The 18,794-nt window shown below is 48.4% G+C and overlaps 1 protein-coding gene across 1 annotated transcript in view; it reads right to left on the bottom strand.

Annotated features, from left to right (window-relative positions):
• Positions 1 to 18,794, bottom strand: part of DOCK6 (dedicator of cytokinesis 6) — a 130,996-nt gene that overhangs the window by 41,474 nt on the left and 70,728 nt on the right. Inside the window, 7 exon segments of the mRNA XM_048487532.1 lie at positions 272 to 430; positions 2,573 to 2,804; positions 5,142 to 5,228; positions 8,180 to 8,281; positions 12,545 to 12,683; positions 13,805 to 13,875; positions 17,356 to 17,473. Of these exon segments, the coding sequence (XP_048343489.1) occupies positions 272 to 430; positions 2,573 to 2,804; positions 5,142 to 5,228; positions 8,180 to 8,281; positions 12,545 to 12,683; positions 13,805 to 13,875; positions 17,356 to 17,473 (908 nt within the window).

Below are 18,794 nucleotides of genomic sequence, written 5' to 3'. Positions count from 1 at the left end.
TACCCTACAATTGAGGAATGGCAGGTGATGGTATTAGAGCTGGCCAAGATAGCCAAGTTAACTTTGCTGCTCAAAGAAAACAACTTAATTAAGTTCACAGACAATTGGAAACCCTGGACAAAGTGGTTGTTGTGAGTTTTCCGGGCTATGTGGCCGTGGTCTGGTAGATCTTGTTCCTAATGTTTCGCCTGCATCTGTGGCTGGCATCTTCAGAGGTGCATCACAGAGAGAAGTCTGTTATACACTGTGTCTCACACACACAACATGTTACCTGGCAACCCAGGTTCCCCCATAGGCAGATGGAAGACATAAAAGATGTAGGAGGCCAGGAGACGGTTGCGCCCGTGCTGATCGTGGCTGCCCTCAAGACCATTATGGATCTGGTTCACCATCACTGCCAGGGCTTCAAAGGCAGCACGGCCCACATTCACTGCAAAGAGAGAAACAGAGAGAGGAGCAAACCAGCTGGGACACATGCAATAAAATGCAAGAGCTGGGGAACAGAGGAGAATCCTGGTCTTGCAGAGCCTGTGCGGCATTGCACCACCTTTGCCAGGCTAGTCTGCTGGCCCCCTACCTCTCTCAACCCCGCCAGTCGCAGTGATCCATGCAGTGGCTACTTCCAGACTAAACTACTGTAACTTGCGTTACACAGAGATGCCTTTGAGGCAGCCTCAGAAGCTCCAGTTGGTACAGAACGCCACTGGCCATTATGGGACCCTTTGTGTGGGGGGGGGGCATACATCCAACGAGTGCTCCACCAGCTGCATTGGCTCCAGCAGGAGTGGGGAATCAAGTTCACGGTCCTGGTACTAACCTTCAAACCCCTAAACGATCTGGAGCTTTTATATCCGCGAGACCACCGCACCCAATATATTCCCCCAAGAGCTTCATGCTTGGCAAGTAACAGCTTATTGGTGTGCCTTGGCCCAAAAGTTGGACCATGGTTTTTCCAGCTCTTGTCCCAACCTGTAAGACTGAACACACTCAAACGAAGTTAACTTAAAGAAAAGAACTTTATTGATTTGCGTCGCCCTAGATCCATGGTGGCGAACCTTTGGCACTCCAGATGTTATAGACTACAATGCCCATCAGCCCTTGCCAGCTTGGCCAATTGGCCATGCTGGCAGAGGCTGATGGGAATTGTAGTCCGTAACATCTGGAGTGCCAAAGGTTCACCACCACTGCCCTAGATACAGGGTGTTGGAACTGAGGATTCGTGTCCTCAGTTCCAGTATTTATTTTATTTCTTAACTCAACAACAACCAATCAGCTTTCTCCCCCCCACCCAGTCTCTGGCGTCTCATTGGCTGTGAAACTCCGGTGGGATGTAGCTTTTCAGCTTGTTTTCCCACTCTTGTTGGAAAAAGGCGGGAACCGGTGCATGCTGGGGGTTGTAGTCCTGACACAGCCTGGCTCTGTCAAGTGAGACATAGGTATTGGGATACTTGGGGCAATTTTGCAGGGTAAGACGAAGCTGTCCCGCCAGGTTTATAGTTGAGGACAGCAATGGTATCCATCTGGCTGGTCTCCCTTTTCTCTCCCTTACTTAATGTATGCAAATGTGGACTTTACAGGGGGCACTGTCATGCCCCCAGAGAATCTCTTATCATTTTCTTCATTAAGTCTCAGTTGTCCCTTGAGTTACAATGGGTTCAGCTCCTTTTGTATAGTGTTCTAAGGGAGGAAACTTTAGTTAGACGCTATCCCTTTAAGAAGGCCCCTAGAGGCAGCCTTATAGCCTTCCTTCCATTACCCAGCAGTGCCACTGTTCAGTTTAGTTTAGTCAAAGGTGCCAGGGGAGTTGGAAGGCTGCAATATATGTTACGTCTAAGGTGTATAAAGTGTAGAGCATTAAGTTAAGGTGGTAACAGAAAGTAGAATCCAGATAAAGGACACTGAAGGAATCAAGAGAAAGCATAGACAAAGTGGACTTTCTTAGAAGAAGTCAAGAAAAAATCAAAGTCTCAAGCTTCAAGTTGTTCCAGTCAAGCAAGTACTCTATTTTAGTCAGAACCTGGGAGGAGTTAGGGTCTCAATTCTTCTAAGCAATAAGACCTTTTTTTAACTGTTACACCTTGCTTGTGAGCCTCCCACTCTGTTCTGGCCAAGTACAGGACACCTAAGAATGTTTTACTTGGGGAACAGAACAGGCACAGTTCAATTTTGACTGTTATCCCTCAATGGAGATCAATGGAGCTGGGATATGGATGAACATGTTTTATTGATTTTATTGTTACAAACTGATGCAAGCCACACTGAGCTTGTATGGGGAAGAGCGGCCCATAAGCTAAACATTCCCAAAAGGCTGAAACATGTAGGGTCTGGGTATTGGTCATTTATAGTGAGTGTACCATCAACTTTGTTTTATTATATGTAGCCCGTATTCCACACCCTGTGCTTTTAACTGATAAATATCAATGACTGTTACAGATTTTACAGTTTCCAGCTCAACCTTAGAGGCTTCCTGAAATAGTACAGTAGCCAGAAGGACCCAATAAGTGGAGCCAAGGAGGCAGAGACAATGTTGACAACGCAGGAGCTATGATGAGAAGAAGGCTGGGGAATTTACCTGCCTGCCCACCAATGACAGGTGGGTGCACTATCAGCTGGATGAGTTTGTTGAGGATCTGGTGGCTGAAGGCGACAAGGGGCTCCAAACTGGCCACTCGAAGGTTGCCCATGCTGGATTTCAGTTCAGACTCCATGTTGCTCTCCGTGAGGATCACATCTTTCAGTCGGAAAGGAAAGGAGTATTCCTCCAGCACATGGATCAGTGTGAAGAACTTGTCTAGGAATGGGTCCTGCCCAGATAAAGAACAAACAAACTGTGATGTGCCCTGAAATTCTAAGTAACTCTTAAGCAGCTGACACCAGCCACTTCAGCAGTTCGATGCGACTGGAAGAGGAAGCTACACCATGTCATTAAGAGAAGAAGGTGACGTGCTCAAACGTATATTCTCTGTTGGAACTAAGAGGTCTAGTAAAAGATTGGCCAAGCTGAGGCTCCGTAGCTTAAGCTCCAGGGAGAGTAAAAGGGTCTGCAGGTGATTCCCATCATACATGGCTTTGACATATTAGGGTCAGCAAGAATACCTCATTTTTCTTCGTCAGTTGTAAGCTCAGGCCGTGGAAAGGGCGCCCCTGCACCAGCAGGAATCCTGCCATCGGAGGGGTGGGGGCCGTTCGCACGGGAGCATGCGAGCAGCCCCCACAGAGGCTGGCGTGGGAGAGGCGGCTCCGCCTCTTCCCGTTCCCCCCACACTCACCTCGTTGTCCTGCATCGCCCTGCTGGACTACTAAGACCCGCCCACGCTGCCCTCCGACCTCCAGGGGTCGGAGGACAGCGAGGGAGGGTCTCAGCAGTCCGGCAGAGTGACGCAGGACAATGAGGTAAGGGGTGGGGACGGGGAAAACAGCGTGTTCCCGGCGGTGTCGTTCACACCACACCAGCAGGAACACGCTGTTTTTAAAAAACCTCCCTCCAGGAGAGAGATTTTGGGGGGCGGCCTGACGCCGCTCTGGGGGAGGTGGAGGGAAGCCTGGTCAGCGCTGCTGCGTTTCAGCAGCACCGCCTGTGTGAACGGCGCCTTAGGTGTCGTATTTGGGCCGTGTGGAAACGGCTTCTGATAGAGGAGGACTGCTGTTCAGTTTTGGAAAATGTACATGTGTGCTGCATAAGGAAAACTCATGGGGGTTTTGTGCAAATGCTACATTTGCTACATTAATAGAGTTAATTGACTGGATATAGAAATGTATACAATAATATTATACATTAATAAGCAATGTAATGAATGTAAATATTCTTTGCGATATGACTTCCTCCACCTGTATATTGTTTATGTTGTAGAAACCTTCATTCATGGCAATAATAAGATGATATAAGGAATGTTATGTACAGAATCACCTGTTGAGGGTTCCTTATCAAGTGCATGAACACTTCCCTTGAAGAAGACAGACGAAAACGCGATAATCAGCGCGTAGCGTTTGGGAAGTACAACGGAGCGGATTGAAATATATACAACTGAAAATGATGAGAAATTTGACTTGCCCTTGAATTGGGACGGTATTTATAAGTAATTCAAGCCACCAATTCAGGATTTTCATTAATTGTTATGGACTTGTATTACAGTCACAACGGGTGACATTGACGCAATAATATTTACAAGATTATGGACATTGTTGCTTTAACAAGTAAATGATTATGAACTTGAGAGAAGGTTGTCTTGTAATAAATTGTTGCATGAATTGGATTTAAAGTGGAGAGATATATGTGTTATGGAGATATAATAGTTTGATAAGTCTAATAGCCAACAATTTGGCATACCTTACAAGTAACTACCGTGTTTCCCCGATTAATTTTTGCTCCCAAAGATGCACTATGTCTTATTTTCAGGGAATGTCTTATATTTCTGTATTCTGTTCGTCAGGCATGCTTCTAAACAAAAACTTTGCTACATCTTACTTTTTGGGGATGCCTTATATTTCGCACTTCAGCAAAACTTCTACTACGTCTTATTTTCCGGGGATGTCTTATATTCGGGGAAACAGGGTAACAGGTAATATAAATTGCTTGAGCCAGCACCTATGTGCCACGTGTGTTTGTGAATCTCATATTGTTTTGGACGTAGCACATTAATTTCATAGATTGCAAAGGCTACATGGTCAGCAGCAGTGGTGTAGCTAGGGAAAATGGAGCCTGGGGCAGACTCTGAGTTTTCCACTCCCCAATGGGGCCCTGCCCCCCATCCCCTGCACCCCACCACCCTTGCACTCCCCATGCCCCCTTACCTTAGCCAGCGGCGGGGCCTGGCGGGGCTGGGGCGCCAGGCAGTGGCCTCTGCCTGGCCTGGTGGGGCAGGGTGAGGCGGGAAGGAGGGTGTGGGGGCAATTTTCCGCCCCCTCCTGGTGACCTGAATGGCGGCCGCCCGGGGTGCCGGTCCCCTCCCCGCCCCATGGTAGCTACACCTATGGTCAGCAGGCATCTCCAGGCATCAGTAGACAAGAGGATGGCCAATGCCAGAGCAACAGCTCCTGCTGCGGTGCAAGACCTCATCCCTCCACCTGGTGGCAGCACTTGGATGAGAATTCCATCCCTCGTAGCACAGAAGCTCTATCCCCATCACCGCTCTTCCTCTCACCTGAGTATGGACAGAGGAAACAGCTAGCACCTCCACATTGAAGACCCCCTTGTGATTGTCCACCCACTTCATGCCCGGCAGCTGAACCTGCAGGGGAACAGAGGAGAGCCAAGCATTGCAAGACCATGAGGATCCTTCCTCCTGCAAAGCTCAATGCCAAGTGGCTATTTCCTCCAAGGATAGTATCATGAAGAAGGCTGTGTGCTCGATGGATGCAAGATCTGGGTGTCCACATCAACAACAGGAACACACATCAGACGGCAAGAGCGGACAGTGCCAGCAAACAATCCGACGTGATTTCAGAGAAAGAAGAAGCAGAACACGTCTGCGGTCAGAATCGAGAAGCCACAAATATCGTCCCAAATCAGAAGGTTCTTTGTTGAATAGTTTTTGTTCCACATTCTTGGAGCCGTGCCCTATCTTGTGACTGCAATGCAGACAGGGCATGAAACCAGACACATAACTGGGGCAGTGGGCGGGAGTGTGAGAAGAGCCACCACCCTGACTGATCTAGTCCAGTCTCGTTGCCTGGAAGTAAGGTAATCTTACATTTAAAGCAACCAGAGGCTTTCATGGTGGTGGTGGTGGCGGCAGGATGGGGGAGGAAGGGGAGAAAAGTGCCCCCCCACCCCCCCATTCCCAGCCACAGAAAAACTGTCTCTGGTTAGCCATGCTTACCGAAAGGGAGGCATTTGATACAATTTTTTAAAAGGCTCCTTGATCTGGAATACTGGGGATTGATAAACGAGGTCAATAAATTTTGCTCTCCCTCCTTTTTGGGTATTCCACTGAATAGCTCAACTATGGCAGGATACCTGCAATTGTTAACAGAGCCTAAATGGTGACGGGCCGTATCGTCAGCTCGTTGCAATGTTTTACCTTCTGCTCTTCGACCAGGAAGAAGTCTGAGGCTACCACACCAGAAGAGGAAATGTATTGGTGATTTCACCTGTGAAGAGTCTGTCCGGCATGTTTTATTACAGTGTCCCTTGTATGCGTCTATTAGAGATAAGCTCCTAGCCCCCTTGTTGGTAGATCATGTCGAGTCGAGCGACTCACAAAACACTGTATTTCTACTCAATAATGAGAACAATGAGAACGCATTCCAGCTCCCCCTGCTTCTCTGTGATTGGTGATAAGGATACTTTCTGGTGTGAACTGGTACTGTTAGGATAAACAATGTAATGATGTTATTCTGCCCTGTCCATCTGGCTCGGGGAAGGGGGCTTCCTATAGGGCCGTGGTGGCGAACCTTTGGCACTCCAGATGTTATGGACTACAATTCCCATCAGCCCCTGCCAGCATGGCCAATTGGGATGTCTCTTCAGATCCTGGAGGCCGTGGCCAAATTCCTATGAACTGTTATTTTAATATGTTCTTAACTATTCTTATTGGAATTATTGTTCTGTTGTTTCTTATGCCAATAAAGGTTATGAAATGAAATGAAAACAGCCTCTGGTTGCTTTAAAATTAATTTACTTTCAGGTGAGCAGTGCTGCGGCCAGGAGCAGTCTGAAGTTGGGGAGGCATTTTTTCGTGGGCTTCTCTCTGCCTCCAGTCTCCTCCTGGTCCCAGCACTACTTGCCTGAAAGTAAGTTAAGTTTAACTGAAAAGCAACCAGAGGCTTTGTTTTTTTGGTGGTGACTCCCCCACCGCCACTGAAACTCCTTCCCTTCCCCCTTTCACACCCGTCCCCCTTTCTCTCTCCCCATTTCTTTCTCTTCCCACATTTCTCTCTTCTCCCTTTCTTTCTCCTTCGCTCCCTTTCCCCTTTCTCACTCTTCCCGTTTCTCTTCCTTTCCCTGTTTCTCTCTCCTAGTTTCTCTCTCCCACCTCCTTTCCCTCTCCCCCTTTCTTTCCCTTCTCTCTCCCCACCCCTTTCTCTCTGGATGGAGGATACACTACTAAGTATTAGTATGGGTGAACAGTAAGTTAAATGGGTGAACAGTAAGTTAAATATGAGAAGGAACGCATTCCAGCTCCCCCTGCTTCTCTGTGATTGGTGATAAGGATACTTTCTGGTGTGAGCTGGTACTGTTAGGATAAACAATGTAATGATGTTAGTCTGCCCTGTCCACCTGGCTGGGGGAAGGGGGCTTCCTATAGGGTATATCAACCCTTGGATGTCTCTTCAGATCTGGCTAACATGCTCCAAAGCTATATCTCCTGCAGAGCTTAATAAAGAATATACCTTTGAGAGTCCATAACTTTGGACCCCCTTGAACCAAACTTCACCAGACCTGGCTGGTATCATCAGGATAGTCTCCTAAAGATACCCTGAAATTCTCATGTTGCTATCCTAAAAACTGCGCCCACTGCAGGCCGAAAACTGAAAAAAACACTAAAAAAATACAAAAACACAAACAAACATGGAAGGGAACAGCAAAACTCAGATTTTGCACCGGGGTCCATTTTCCCTAGCTACCCCTCTGGTCCTCAGAGTAACTCAAACTGTACCCTTATCTATTCCGTCTGATAGGAGAAAGAATCTGCCTGAAGAAATGATGGGAAAAATAAAGGCTGTCCACTTATTGGCTCTTCTCATGCAATCTATCCTGCAATTAATTTTCACTTTTAATGGTCTCTGTCTCAAACAGCTTGCTCTCCTTTCAACACTCCTCCCTAAATGATGTATATAATAAAACGTGTTAAAAAGGGGGCCAAACATAAATCAAAATGTGCTCAACTCAAAACGAGAACACGCTGCAGTCTGATGGCAAAAGCGGCTGCATCACCTTTCCATGCAAAACATGGGCCAAAGCCATGAGCTGTATTAATGGCCTTGCTTTAGAGCACAGGTGTCAAACTCATGGCCCTCGAGATGTTCATGAACTACAATTCCCATCAGCCCTTGCCAGTATAGCCAATGCTCATGTTGGGAGGGACTGATGGGAACTGTAGTTCATGAACATCTGGAAGGCCATGAGTTTGACACCCCTGCTTTTGAGAGTATGAAAAGCAGGGCATGTTTCAAAATACAGGACAAGCCTGAAGATGCCCTCCAGGGGACTCTAAAGCTAACTATCAAGATTACTTACATCAGGAGTGAGCACAGAGTAGCTGGCCGGAGGCTTTTCCACTGACACGGGGAGGCAGAATTGGCCTGTCCGTAGTCGCCCATGCTGCATGAGAGGAATCCACTGCACAGAGAGAAGACTGACTAAGAGGCAGAACAAGCTCTCACATGGACTTTTTGCACTACAATTCATCCTGCCCCTCTGCCAGCCTTATAGGTCACAGTTTTGCGGAAAAACAGCATTGTAACTGTTGCTCCTGTAACTGTTGCTCCTCAAGTGGTCTTCTGTGCAGGCACACATTGGGACTGTGCTTGGGCAGGCCAGCCACGGTAACTGAATAGCAAGCTTCTGTGAAGATTTGAAGATTAGAACCCTCCTGAGTTCTCTTACCCCTCCCAACCAGAACCTCCAGGCAGATTTTCTGCCTAAAAGTCACATAATTTGGAGGGAGGAGGAGCACTCCCCTCAGTTCTTCTACCACTGTTGCAGAATCTGCCTGAAACAAGGTAAGCCCGTCACAATCAGTAGGCAAATCAGGAACAGGCCACTGTGGGGAAGGGAGGTATTTGTGCCTGCACAGAAGATCACTCAAGGAGCAACAGTTACAGGCAAGTGCAACATTGTTTTACCTCTTCATGGCCTTCTGTGCAGTCCCACTTTGGGAGAGTTAGCAAGCTCATTCCACACCAAGTGGTGGGTGTGAGACTGTGACTGAACCACTGACCACCACAACAAAGCAAAGCAAAACATGCTTTTTACAAATTGAACCAGTCGTTGAAACAAAGAATGCAGAACTGCCTTTCTCACATCAGCATTGGGATGCAAGTCAATATCCACAGCGTAGTGACAAATAAAAGTAGAGGCTAAGGACCATGTCGCTGCTTTGCAAATGTCCAGAATTTTGACAGGGGAAAGGAGGCAGCTGGAGGAGAGTGGGAGCGAGTGGAATGCCCTGGTAGGGATGCTCAGGCCTGCTGCATCAGTGAGGCAGCTTAATGGGTACTTTGGAAAAGCATTCGGTGCCGGTGGGGCTCTCAGCGTTAAAGGAAAGTCCCTGTAAAGTACCAAGAAGTCCGCCATCAACATCAACGGTATTGGCATCAGTGCACGCCTCAACGTTGGACACGTTGGAGTAGAGCACTCTCAGCACTATGAAGAACGGGAGTCGGAAGAAGTGTCACGGCCCAACTGCAAAAAAGGGTGGGTGACCCGCCTTGACAACAGTCCTGGTGGCAAGGAGGATCAGCATTGATGCTTCAGAATCACTGAAGGGGGAGACGAGCTGTCAGGTGAGCCCATCACTTCCGATAAGCCACTCTTGGCGGTGACATCAATCACCTCTGGTGTCCTTCGCCCGGGGCGGGGTCCCCGTCGGGGCCCCTGTTGCCAACCCACCTTCCCCTGCCCGGATGCTGGAACTTCCGGCCTCACTCCCATTCTCCAGGGAGTGAACTAAGTGGGACAGCTGCTTTAGCCACAGCTTGCGCCGGCTGCCCACAGCTGACCCAGTGCCTGCAGAAAGCTAGGGAGGGAGAGTAGGGAAGCCCCCCTGCTAGCCTCTGGACTGCTGGCTTCTCCTTCCCTCTCAGTTCCTGCCCCCTCTGACCAACCACTGCCTCCCCTCCTTTCCAAGACCTTCCTCCCTGTTGTCCTCTCCTCTCCTCCCCTTGGACTTCCCCACCGTCGTCCTCCTTGTCCCTCTACGTCCTTCTCTTCTCCCTCCCACACACGCACACACTCCCTCCTTCTCGTCCTTCCTCTCCCCCTCCTTCCCGTGTTTCCTCCCTTTTATCCCCTCTGCTGTAAACCGCTGGGTTGAAAACCCCGCCCCCACACCCCCGTGCTTCCTCCCACCTCCCGCACTCAGCCCAACAGGGCTCAGCTGGCCCCACTCGTCCGGCCCGGCCCTTTCGGCGCACCACTCCCCGCCACCGGGGCCTCCGCCCATCTCGTCGGCTGGCGAGGGAGCAGGGAGCCGCTCCCATCCCTCGCTGGCGCAGTGACGGGTCTCCCCTACCGTCACGGCGCCCCGCATCGCGGGCAATGTGTCCGCCAGCCGCAGGCAGGGGCGCAAGTCCGGGGAGGGGGGCTACCCCCACTCCCGGACATCCGGTAACACCTCCCGGCATCAGAGTATGGCCACAAACTTCGGAAGTCCACAGAGAGTGGGATGAGGAGCACCAACATCAAGAGGACTTTGCCTTTAACTTTCCTCCTCCATTAGTTTGCTGCTCTGATGGCCTTAGAGCATTTGGCAGCCTTCTTGGCTGTCAGCTTCGAAGAACCAGCTGGGACAGTGGAGTCACGAGGGAATCAACAGAGGGAGATTTCAACAGAGTCTCCCCATGAAGGCCCTCAGGAGTCAACGATTCCCCCCACAGGGAGGATTTCAAGTGCGAAGTTCTCACAGCCAAGGCCTTTGGTGTGAGAAGGGCACAGAAACTCCAGGTTGAAGGGAAGTGGCCGTCACCTAAGCAGAGAAGGCGGTCATTGAGCTTGTCATTTCTTGACATTTTGGCCCCACAAGTTGAGCACTTTTTGAAGTGTAAGGAATTCCATAGAAGCAGAAATAAAAGGCTTTTGGGAGTAAAAGTCCAGTTATTAAGACATCTTAGAAAGCTCAAGTACACGCAGTGGCAGGAATGGCACTTCCCGCCAGAAGCACAGGTTATAACACCATTCACCCCATCCCCCCTTCCTGCTTCCCATGGGAACGGAGTCTTCATCTCCCGCGCAAAGATAAAGTCTCCGCCGATGCATCTGGCCCATCGCCCGGGCTGTGGAATGCACTCAAGGTTACTTCACCATCAACACCATTGAATCCTTTACATTGAAGAGCGCTTCACCTTCGGTGTCGAACCAGAAGAGATTTTACCTCAGAAAGCTGACTAAAAGAAGCAAAGGCGAATCAGCCAATCAGAGCAGAGCAGGAATGCTACTGTTTCCACAGTAGAAGAACTGAGGGAAGTGCTCCTCCTCCCTCCCGATCATGTGACCTTTTAGGCAGGAAAAGCTGCCTGGAGGCTCTGGTTGGGAGCGGGAGGAGCATTCTGGGAGGTTCTAACCTTCAAATCATCACTGAAGCTTTCTGTTCAGTTACTGTCATTGGCCTGCGCAAGTGCAGCCCCAACATGGGACTGCACAGAAGGCACACAAAGAGGAAACCACATTCTCACATTCACTGATTTCTAATGCCCTTTGTTTTGCAGGATCAAGAAGAACCATTCTACAATGCTCAGAATCTGTGTTTTCACCCAAGCCCCACAGAGCAAAAGGGGCTGAGGGTCAGGAATCTAACAAAGAAAAACAAAACACTCTCCAATGGCCAATGTTGTGGTTATGCTGTATAATGTGATATAAAGTGCAACAAAATAATACAAATATGCAAACTCACAAACAACCCAAACCCTTCTTATATATACTATATCATACATGGAGCATCACCTGCTACAATTATCAACCAAGCACTGTTAAGCACTATTAGAAACACAGTCTTTAAAGAGTAACTTTTACTCTCAGAAGGATTGGACACTCCTATTCAACAATTTGTTTCAGACCACTCAAAAGCACTGCGCTGTATAAAGAAGAAGAAGAAGAGTTTGGATTTATATCCCCCCCCCTTTCTCTCCTGCAGGAGACTCAAAGGGGCTTGCAATCTCCTTGCCCTTCCCCCCTCACAACAAACACCCTGTGAGGTGGGTGGGGCTGAGAGAGCTCCGAAAAGCTGTGACTAGCTCAAGGTCACCCAGCTGGCGTGTGTGGGAGTGCACAGGCTAATCTGAATTCCCCAGATAAGCCTCCACAGCTCAGGCGGCAGAGCTGGGAATCAAACCCGGTTCCTCCAGATTAGATACATGAGTTCTTAACCTCCTACGCCACTGCTAGCCCTTTGTAAATATTACTTTGTAAATATTACCTTCTAAGAGCATCGGAACAGACTTTATAGCATGCAAACAAAAAGAGATTCTCCATGTATGAGAATCAAACAAACAACCCAAACCCTTCTTATATATACTATAATATACATAAGAAGGGTTTGGGTTGTTTGTTAGTTTGCACATCTGTATTACTTTATTGCACTTTATATCACATCATAATTACCAGCATAACCACAACATTGGCCATTGGAGACTGTTTTATTTTTCTTTGCTGAGGGTCAGGAATCCCACGCAAGCCCACTCAGGGGCATCCCAAACAAATTAAACTCAGGAATCTGCCCCACAATGCACCAGGCCACTGACCTGCTACCAAGGACTGCCTTCTCTGACCTGTGGATGGTCTCCAAAAGCAATTGATTTATGGTCCCTTTTGAACAGAAGATGCCAGGGTTGGAGCTTGGGGTGTTCTGCTGAACTAAAGCCCACCCCAGATTTTGTGAGCACTCACTGTATAGCCAACCGGGATCTCCAGAGGCGTGTTCTGCTTCTGCTGACAGCTCACATGGTAGAAAATAAAGAGGAGGTGGTGGTTGTCCGTGAGATTGGCAGGGATTTTCAATTTGAACTCCTCATAGAACTCGGGGGACCTGTTTGTGGGGGGAGGGGCACGTCAGCTCAGATGGAATCAACAGATGTAAAATACATTCAATTATCTCAAATTTCCTTATCAGTTAGCAAGAATCGTGGGGACTCTGGGCTGATTCTCTGAACAAACCTGCATTCCACCCCTCCCTCCTTCCCTCCCATCCCCCATTCCCCTCCCCTCCCTTGCATGCCAATCTCACTCCTTCCCCTCCCTCTGCTAGGATGGGTGGGCCATGTCCAGATGCCAGACCCCCCTCCCCCTCCCTTGTATAACAATACTTCCCATTGCTTTAGAGCCAGCTTGCCAAAATATGGGGGGGGAGCATCACATAGAGCAGTGGTGGCGAACCTTTGGCACTCCAGATGTCATGGACTACAATTCCCACCAGCCCCTGCCAGCATGGCCAATTGGCCATGCTGGCAGGGGCTGATGTGAATTGTAGTCCATGACATCTGGAGTGCCAAAGGTTCGCCACCACGGACATAGAGGAACATAGTGAAGACCCCCTTCCTCCCTGCCCTTGCATGCCACCCCTCCCTCCCCTTCCCTTGCATGGCACCCTTTCAGATACTTTTTGAGTTGAGGTAAGTATTTGGATGTGATTTTATTACACTACTTTGTTGTAAATTAATTTGGGGACATATAGCTTGGAGAGTGGGGGGAAACGTAACTAAAATAGATTAAAATAGAGAGACCGGGGCCCTGCGGGACTTATCGAGTTTCTGCAGAGCCTGCAAAAAGGACCTGTTCCACCAGGCCAGCCGGGCTGAGTGTGGTTACATGGTCCTGGCCTCCAGTGGGCTGGGGGTGAGGGTGGGATTTTTATCACCATCTAAACTGTTTTGGATTTTAGATCGTATATTCTGGTTGATTTTAAATAATATTTATATTGTTGAGTTTTATTGTGTTGTAAGCCGCTCTGAGCCCTTCGGGGGAGGGCGGCCAATAAATCAAAAGTATAAATGAATGAATGAATGAATGAATGAATGAATGAATGAATGAATGAATGAATGAATGAATGAATGAATGAATGAATGAATGAATGAATGAATGAATGAATGAATGAGGCAACAGTATCACCTCCCAGTCAACCCTGCTCCAATGTCCCAATAGCTCACTCACTTGTTATGGTAGACAACAGCTGTGTAGGCCTCTTTTACAAATTCGCTGCAGCTTGATTTCCCAAAGATCACCTGAGGTGTCAGGAAAGACAGAGGAAGCATTCAACTGAGACAGGCAGAAGGATTCCAGCTGGCCACAGGGTGGGAAGCCAAGAAAGGTAATATTCAGGGAGGGGTGGGATTTTCAGTGTGTATTGCCTGCAATAAATACCAGGCATTTCTCTTCCTTCCCACATTGCCCTTCCCCCATAAGAGCCCCACATGGTTTATGACCCCCCCCCCTTTGCCTGGTTGGGATGAAATTTTGTTCAGAGGGTCATGGAAGCCAACATAGAACAGGATATCAGCCGTCTCCTCCTATAAGGCAACTTTCCAGATATTTTTGAACAGCTTTCACAACACCCCCTGATCCTGTCCCACCATAATACTCTTCCCTCACCCACAAAACAGGCTGAAACCTTCCCAGAAAGTTATAGGCCCTGTATATCTGTGGGCAGAGAACTGGATAATCAGAAGACTTCTGAAGAAGAAGAAGAAGAAGAAGAAGAAGAAGAAGAAGAAGAAGAAGAAGAAGAAGAAGAAGAAGAAGAAGAAGAAGAAGAAGAAGAAGAAGAAGAAGAAGAAGAAGAAGAAGAAGAAGAAGAAGAAGAAGAAGAGGAAGAGGAAGAGGAAGAGGAGGAGGAGGAGGAGGAGGAGGAGGAGGAGGAGGAGGAGGAGGAGGAGGAGGAGTTTGGATTTATATCCCCCCTTTCTCTCCTGTAGGAGACTCAAAGGGGCTTACAATCTCCTTGCCCTTCCCCCCTCGCAACAAACACCCTGTGAGGTAGGTGGGGCTGAGAGAGCTCCAAAAAGCTGTGACTAGCCCAAAGTCACCCAGCTGGCATATGTGGGAGTGCACAGGCTAATCTGAATTCCCCAGATAAGCCTCCCCAGCTCAAGCAGCAGAGTGGGGAATCAAACCCGGTTCCTCCAGATTAGAATGCACCTGCTCTTAACCACTACGCCACTGCTGCTCCTATAGTAGAAGAACTACTATGCTCACTCACCTCTCCGCCAAAGTGGGTGTTGCGACAGTTATGGCAGGGGAACATGCCTTTTCTAGAGTAGAGGTCCCAGGGAACTCTGCAGCTCTCCAGCTCAGGAATCCACACCCTATCAGTTTCTGTCAGCATGGCCAATTGGCCATGCTGGTAGGGGCTGATGGGAATTGTAGTTCCTGAACATCTGGAGAGCCGCAGGTTCCCTACCCCTGCTCTAGAGCCTTTCACCAATTCCACACAAAAAGAATTTGAAGATGGAACTGACACGTAAGCCGAGGTGGGATTCAGCAGTTTCGCAACACTTCAGCAGAACCGGTTGTTAAAATGGTGCTTGTAAACAACCAGTTGTTAAATTATTTGAATCTCGCCACTGCATGTAAGCCCCCTGGCTGTGCCACATACCACAATACTGCACACTTGGTGAAAATTACCACCAGGTGGTCCCACATTGTGCACCAGGTTAATCCCAGGTCTGTCCCAAAGTCAGTCGTTATCTTTTAAAAATATTATTTCTCGTGTTTTTGACCTGCCCCTTTCTCTGAGGAGCTGAGGGCAGCAGCTGAGGCCCTTTCCTCTCCAACCATCCTCTCAGTTGTTCTGTGAAGCAGGCTAGGCCAAGGGACAGTGACCAATGCAAAGCCAACACTGAGCTTCACAGCAGAGGAAGGATGGGAATTGGGGTCTCCAGGGGCGTAACGAGGCAAACTGGAGCCCTGGGCAAAACTCAGAGCACGTGACTCGGCTTGCTCACATGCCCCCCACATGACTCAAAATTCCGATGCCTTGGGCAGTTGCCCAATCTGCCAGATGGACGTTACGCCAGTGGGGGTCTCCCCAGTCCCAGCCTTCTATTCTAACTGCTCACGCTTCACACCCACTTGAGCCAGCTCTGTTTACTAATCCGGCCTTCATTCGAATCACAGAATCAGCTGCTTTTGGCAGGGAGCGATGGGGTGGCGGGAAGGGAGACTGGAAGGACCAGGACAAGAGGCTCCATGGCTGAACTGGCTCGCAGTCTAGTCCTTTACATTTGCAAAGACCCCTGCTGTTCTGCTCTCCTTTGCAAAATGCCAGCAGCATTTTGGATCTGATCATTCACCGCACAGAAGACACAGTGCAAACCTAGGCAGGTCTACTCATCAAACTACAGACCTCTCCTCAATGGTGCCTCCTCCTTCCAGGAATTCTTGTGGTGACCGCCTTGTCAACCGGCTTGGGTCAAAATAAGCAGTCACCTAATTAGCACAGAGACTTCACCCCTTGAAAACTGTGACTCACGTATGCAGCTTGGAGACATATTTTCAGAGGATGAAGGCTACACCTCTCCAGGATCTGACCACATCAAGAAATTACTTGAGGGTCTGTGCAACAAGTTGTGACAAATCCAATCCAAAATGACACAGTCTGCAGATTGCAGCAAAACTAGGCTGCCTCACTTCAAAAATCTTGAACAAGTTTAATACTTTCACAAGAACACTAGAAAGCGTTTTGCTTTGGCGTTCCTTATGTTGGATAAAGAGAGGCAGCATTCTGCCTTCATGTAATTTTAGCCAGTACAACAATATCAGATTTAAGTTGTGTAGAGATTCTGGAAATTAACATATTTTGGAGAAACTGCGTTACAGACGTTTTATGTGATTTAAAGTGACACCAATAGCAATTAATGTATGTGGATAAGACACTTTCTAGCATTCTTGTTAAAGTATTAAACCGATTCAAGATTTCTGAAGGGAGACAGCCTTGTTCTACTGCAAGCTGCATACAGTGCAATTCTTGATTGTGTGTTTGTCTCTGGGATCTCAGGCACAGAAAGGTCTGGAGATGACTAGAGTTGGTCGATACCTCAAAGGGGGTGCCCCCATCCCCCATTGTTTCCAATGGGAGCTCATGGGAGATGGGGCACCCCTTTTGAGGGTCCATAACTTTGGCCCTCCTAAACCAAACTGTATCAAACTTGGGGGGTATGATCAGGAAAGTCTCCTGATGATACCCTGAAATTTTGGTGCCAATACGTCTAAAATCCCATGGATTCAGATTGGATGTGATTTGGACAGATTGGATTCGGACCCTACTCATCCAAATCCATCTGAATCAGTGCAGATTCGGTCCGAACCTGGATTCAGACCATCAGAATCTCTAACCCTAGAGATGACAGGGATTGAACCAGGAACCTTCTTCAGGTCAAGCAGATGCTCTACCACTGAACCACTGCCCCTCCCTCCCAAGAACCTGGCAGTAAAAAACAACCAGGCTCACAGAAACCCAAATATTGCAGGTCTGGTAGAAAACTGTTGCCCAAAACATGTCACTAGAGAAACAGAACAGTCCCCAAAACATCAAAGGGTGAGCCAGAAATGAAATTTGCAGGCAAGATGACCTTTGGAGCAAAACACCTCCCCCATCCTTAACTGATGCAGATGTTCTCCCATGGCTCCCTCATTAAGTTTTGGCTCCTCAAGAGAAGGGATGAAATACAGAGGTGCAAAAGGGAGGAGGCGGCCGTCTCACTCACTGGCAAAGCCTGCCCAGGGTCCTCTCCTGCCATGAACTGCAGCTTCACGGTGATGTTCCGCACCGAACCTTGACGACTGCTGAAGTTCAGGCTTTGAGGGTAAACATAGAGCAGGTTCCTGCAAGGGAAGGGAAACCTTTGCAAAAGCTACAACAGGTGGGAATGCCAAAATACATGCTCGAGGGCTGCAAGTGGATGGACATTTGAAGCAGGGGAAGGAATACACGCCCAACAGGGACACGCCAGACCATTTTGCCCAGCACACAGGCTGGTTCTCCCCGCACCACCACCCCCAAGCAATCAAGGCAAATCCTTGAAATCCCAGCCACCCTGTGGGGGCTCTGCTGCCTCTCAGTGCGCCTGGCCACGTACAACCTTCATCTCTTCAGTTTACACACCAACATCTTCATAGATAAGGTGTGGCTCAGGCAGAAATAGCTGCTGTGCAGCATCCTACAGACAAAAGAGGTAAGTACTGTTGAAGGCTTTCACGGCCAGAATCACTAGAGCATTGTGGGGTTTCTGGGCTGTATGGCCCTGTTCCAGTAGCACTTTCTCCTGATGTTTCGCCTGAAGATCCTCTGAAGATGCCAGCCATAGATGCAGGCAAAACGTCAGGAGAAAATGCTACTGGAACACGGCCATACAGTCCAGAAACCCCACAACACCCCAAAGGAGGTAAGGTCAGATGGAAGGAAAGACATCGGAGATGGGGACTGCCCTCCTAACATGGCTTCCATGTCTTTGTTTCCAGAGGAAGAAACAAAGAGTCATTAAAAGACAACACAGAGAGGATCTGGGCTTCTTTCTGAATGATATTGGGCCTAATCTCAAGGCTGCTATGACAAAGATGGACATTATACAAAAGGATACACAGTACAAGCAGTGGTGGGATCCAAAAATTTTGTTAACAGGTTCCGATGGTGGTGGGATTCAAACAGTGGCGCCGCCGCACACACACACCTCCAGTCCCGATTGGGCAGGGAGGTTGCTTTAGTAACCCCTTCTTGGCACTCAGAAAAAATTAGTAACCACTTCTAGAGAAGTGGTGAGAACTGGTTGGATCCCACCTCTGAGTACAAGTTACAACAACTAGAGCAAATTCAGTTTGCACTGTGAGTACTGGCACATACGAACAATAAACTGCAATGCAGCTATACATAAAGTTAATATAACTTCATTGCAACAATAGCAAAATACAAACATTCATTGTGCATATTCAAACAGCAGAAATTCACTGTGCATACAGAAACAGTGACTTGTAAAGTTACATAGATCAGAAAACAGGCAAGGCAGAAGCAGGCCTTGTTTAAAAGAAGAACACCAACTGTACTGATGACAGCACTTCAGACAATTACACCTAAAGATGCCAATACACAGTTGTGTGAATCTACAATAAGGTCAAGAAGAATTTGCTGTGATGCAGAGGAAATGGTGGT

The sequence above is a fragment of the Sphaerodactylus townsendi genome, linkage group LG03, assembly GCF_021028975.2.
Source record: "Sphaerodactylus townsendi isolate TG3544 linkage group LG03, MPM_Stown_v2.3, whole genome shotgun sequence".
NCBI classification, from domain to species: Eukaryota; Metazoa; Chordata; class Lepidosauria; order Squamata; family Sphaerodactylidae; genus Sphaerodactylus; species Sphaerodactylus townsendi.
The sequence above is the reverse complement of the archived record's forward strand: the minus strand, read 5'-3'. Positions and strand labels throughout refer to the sequence as shown.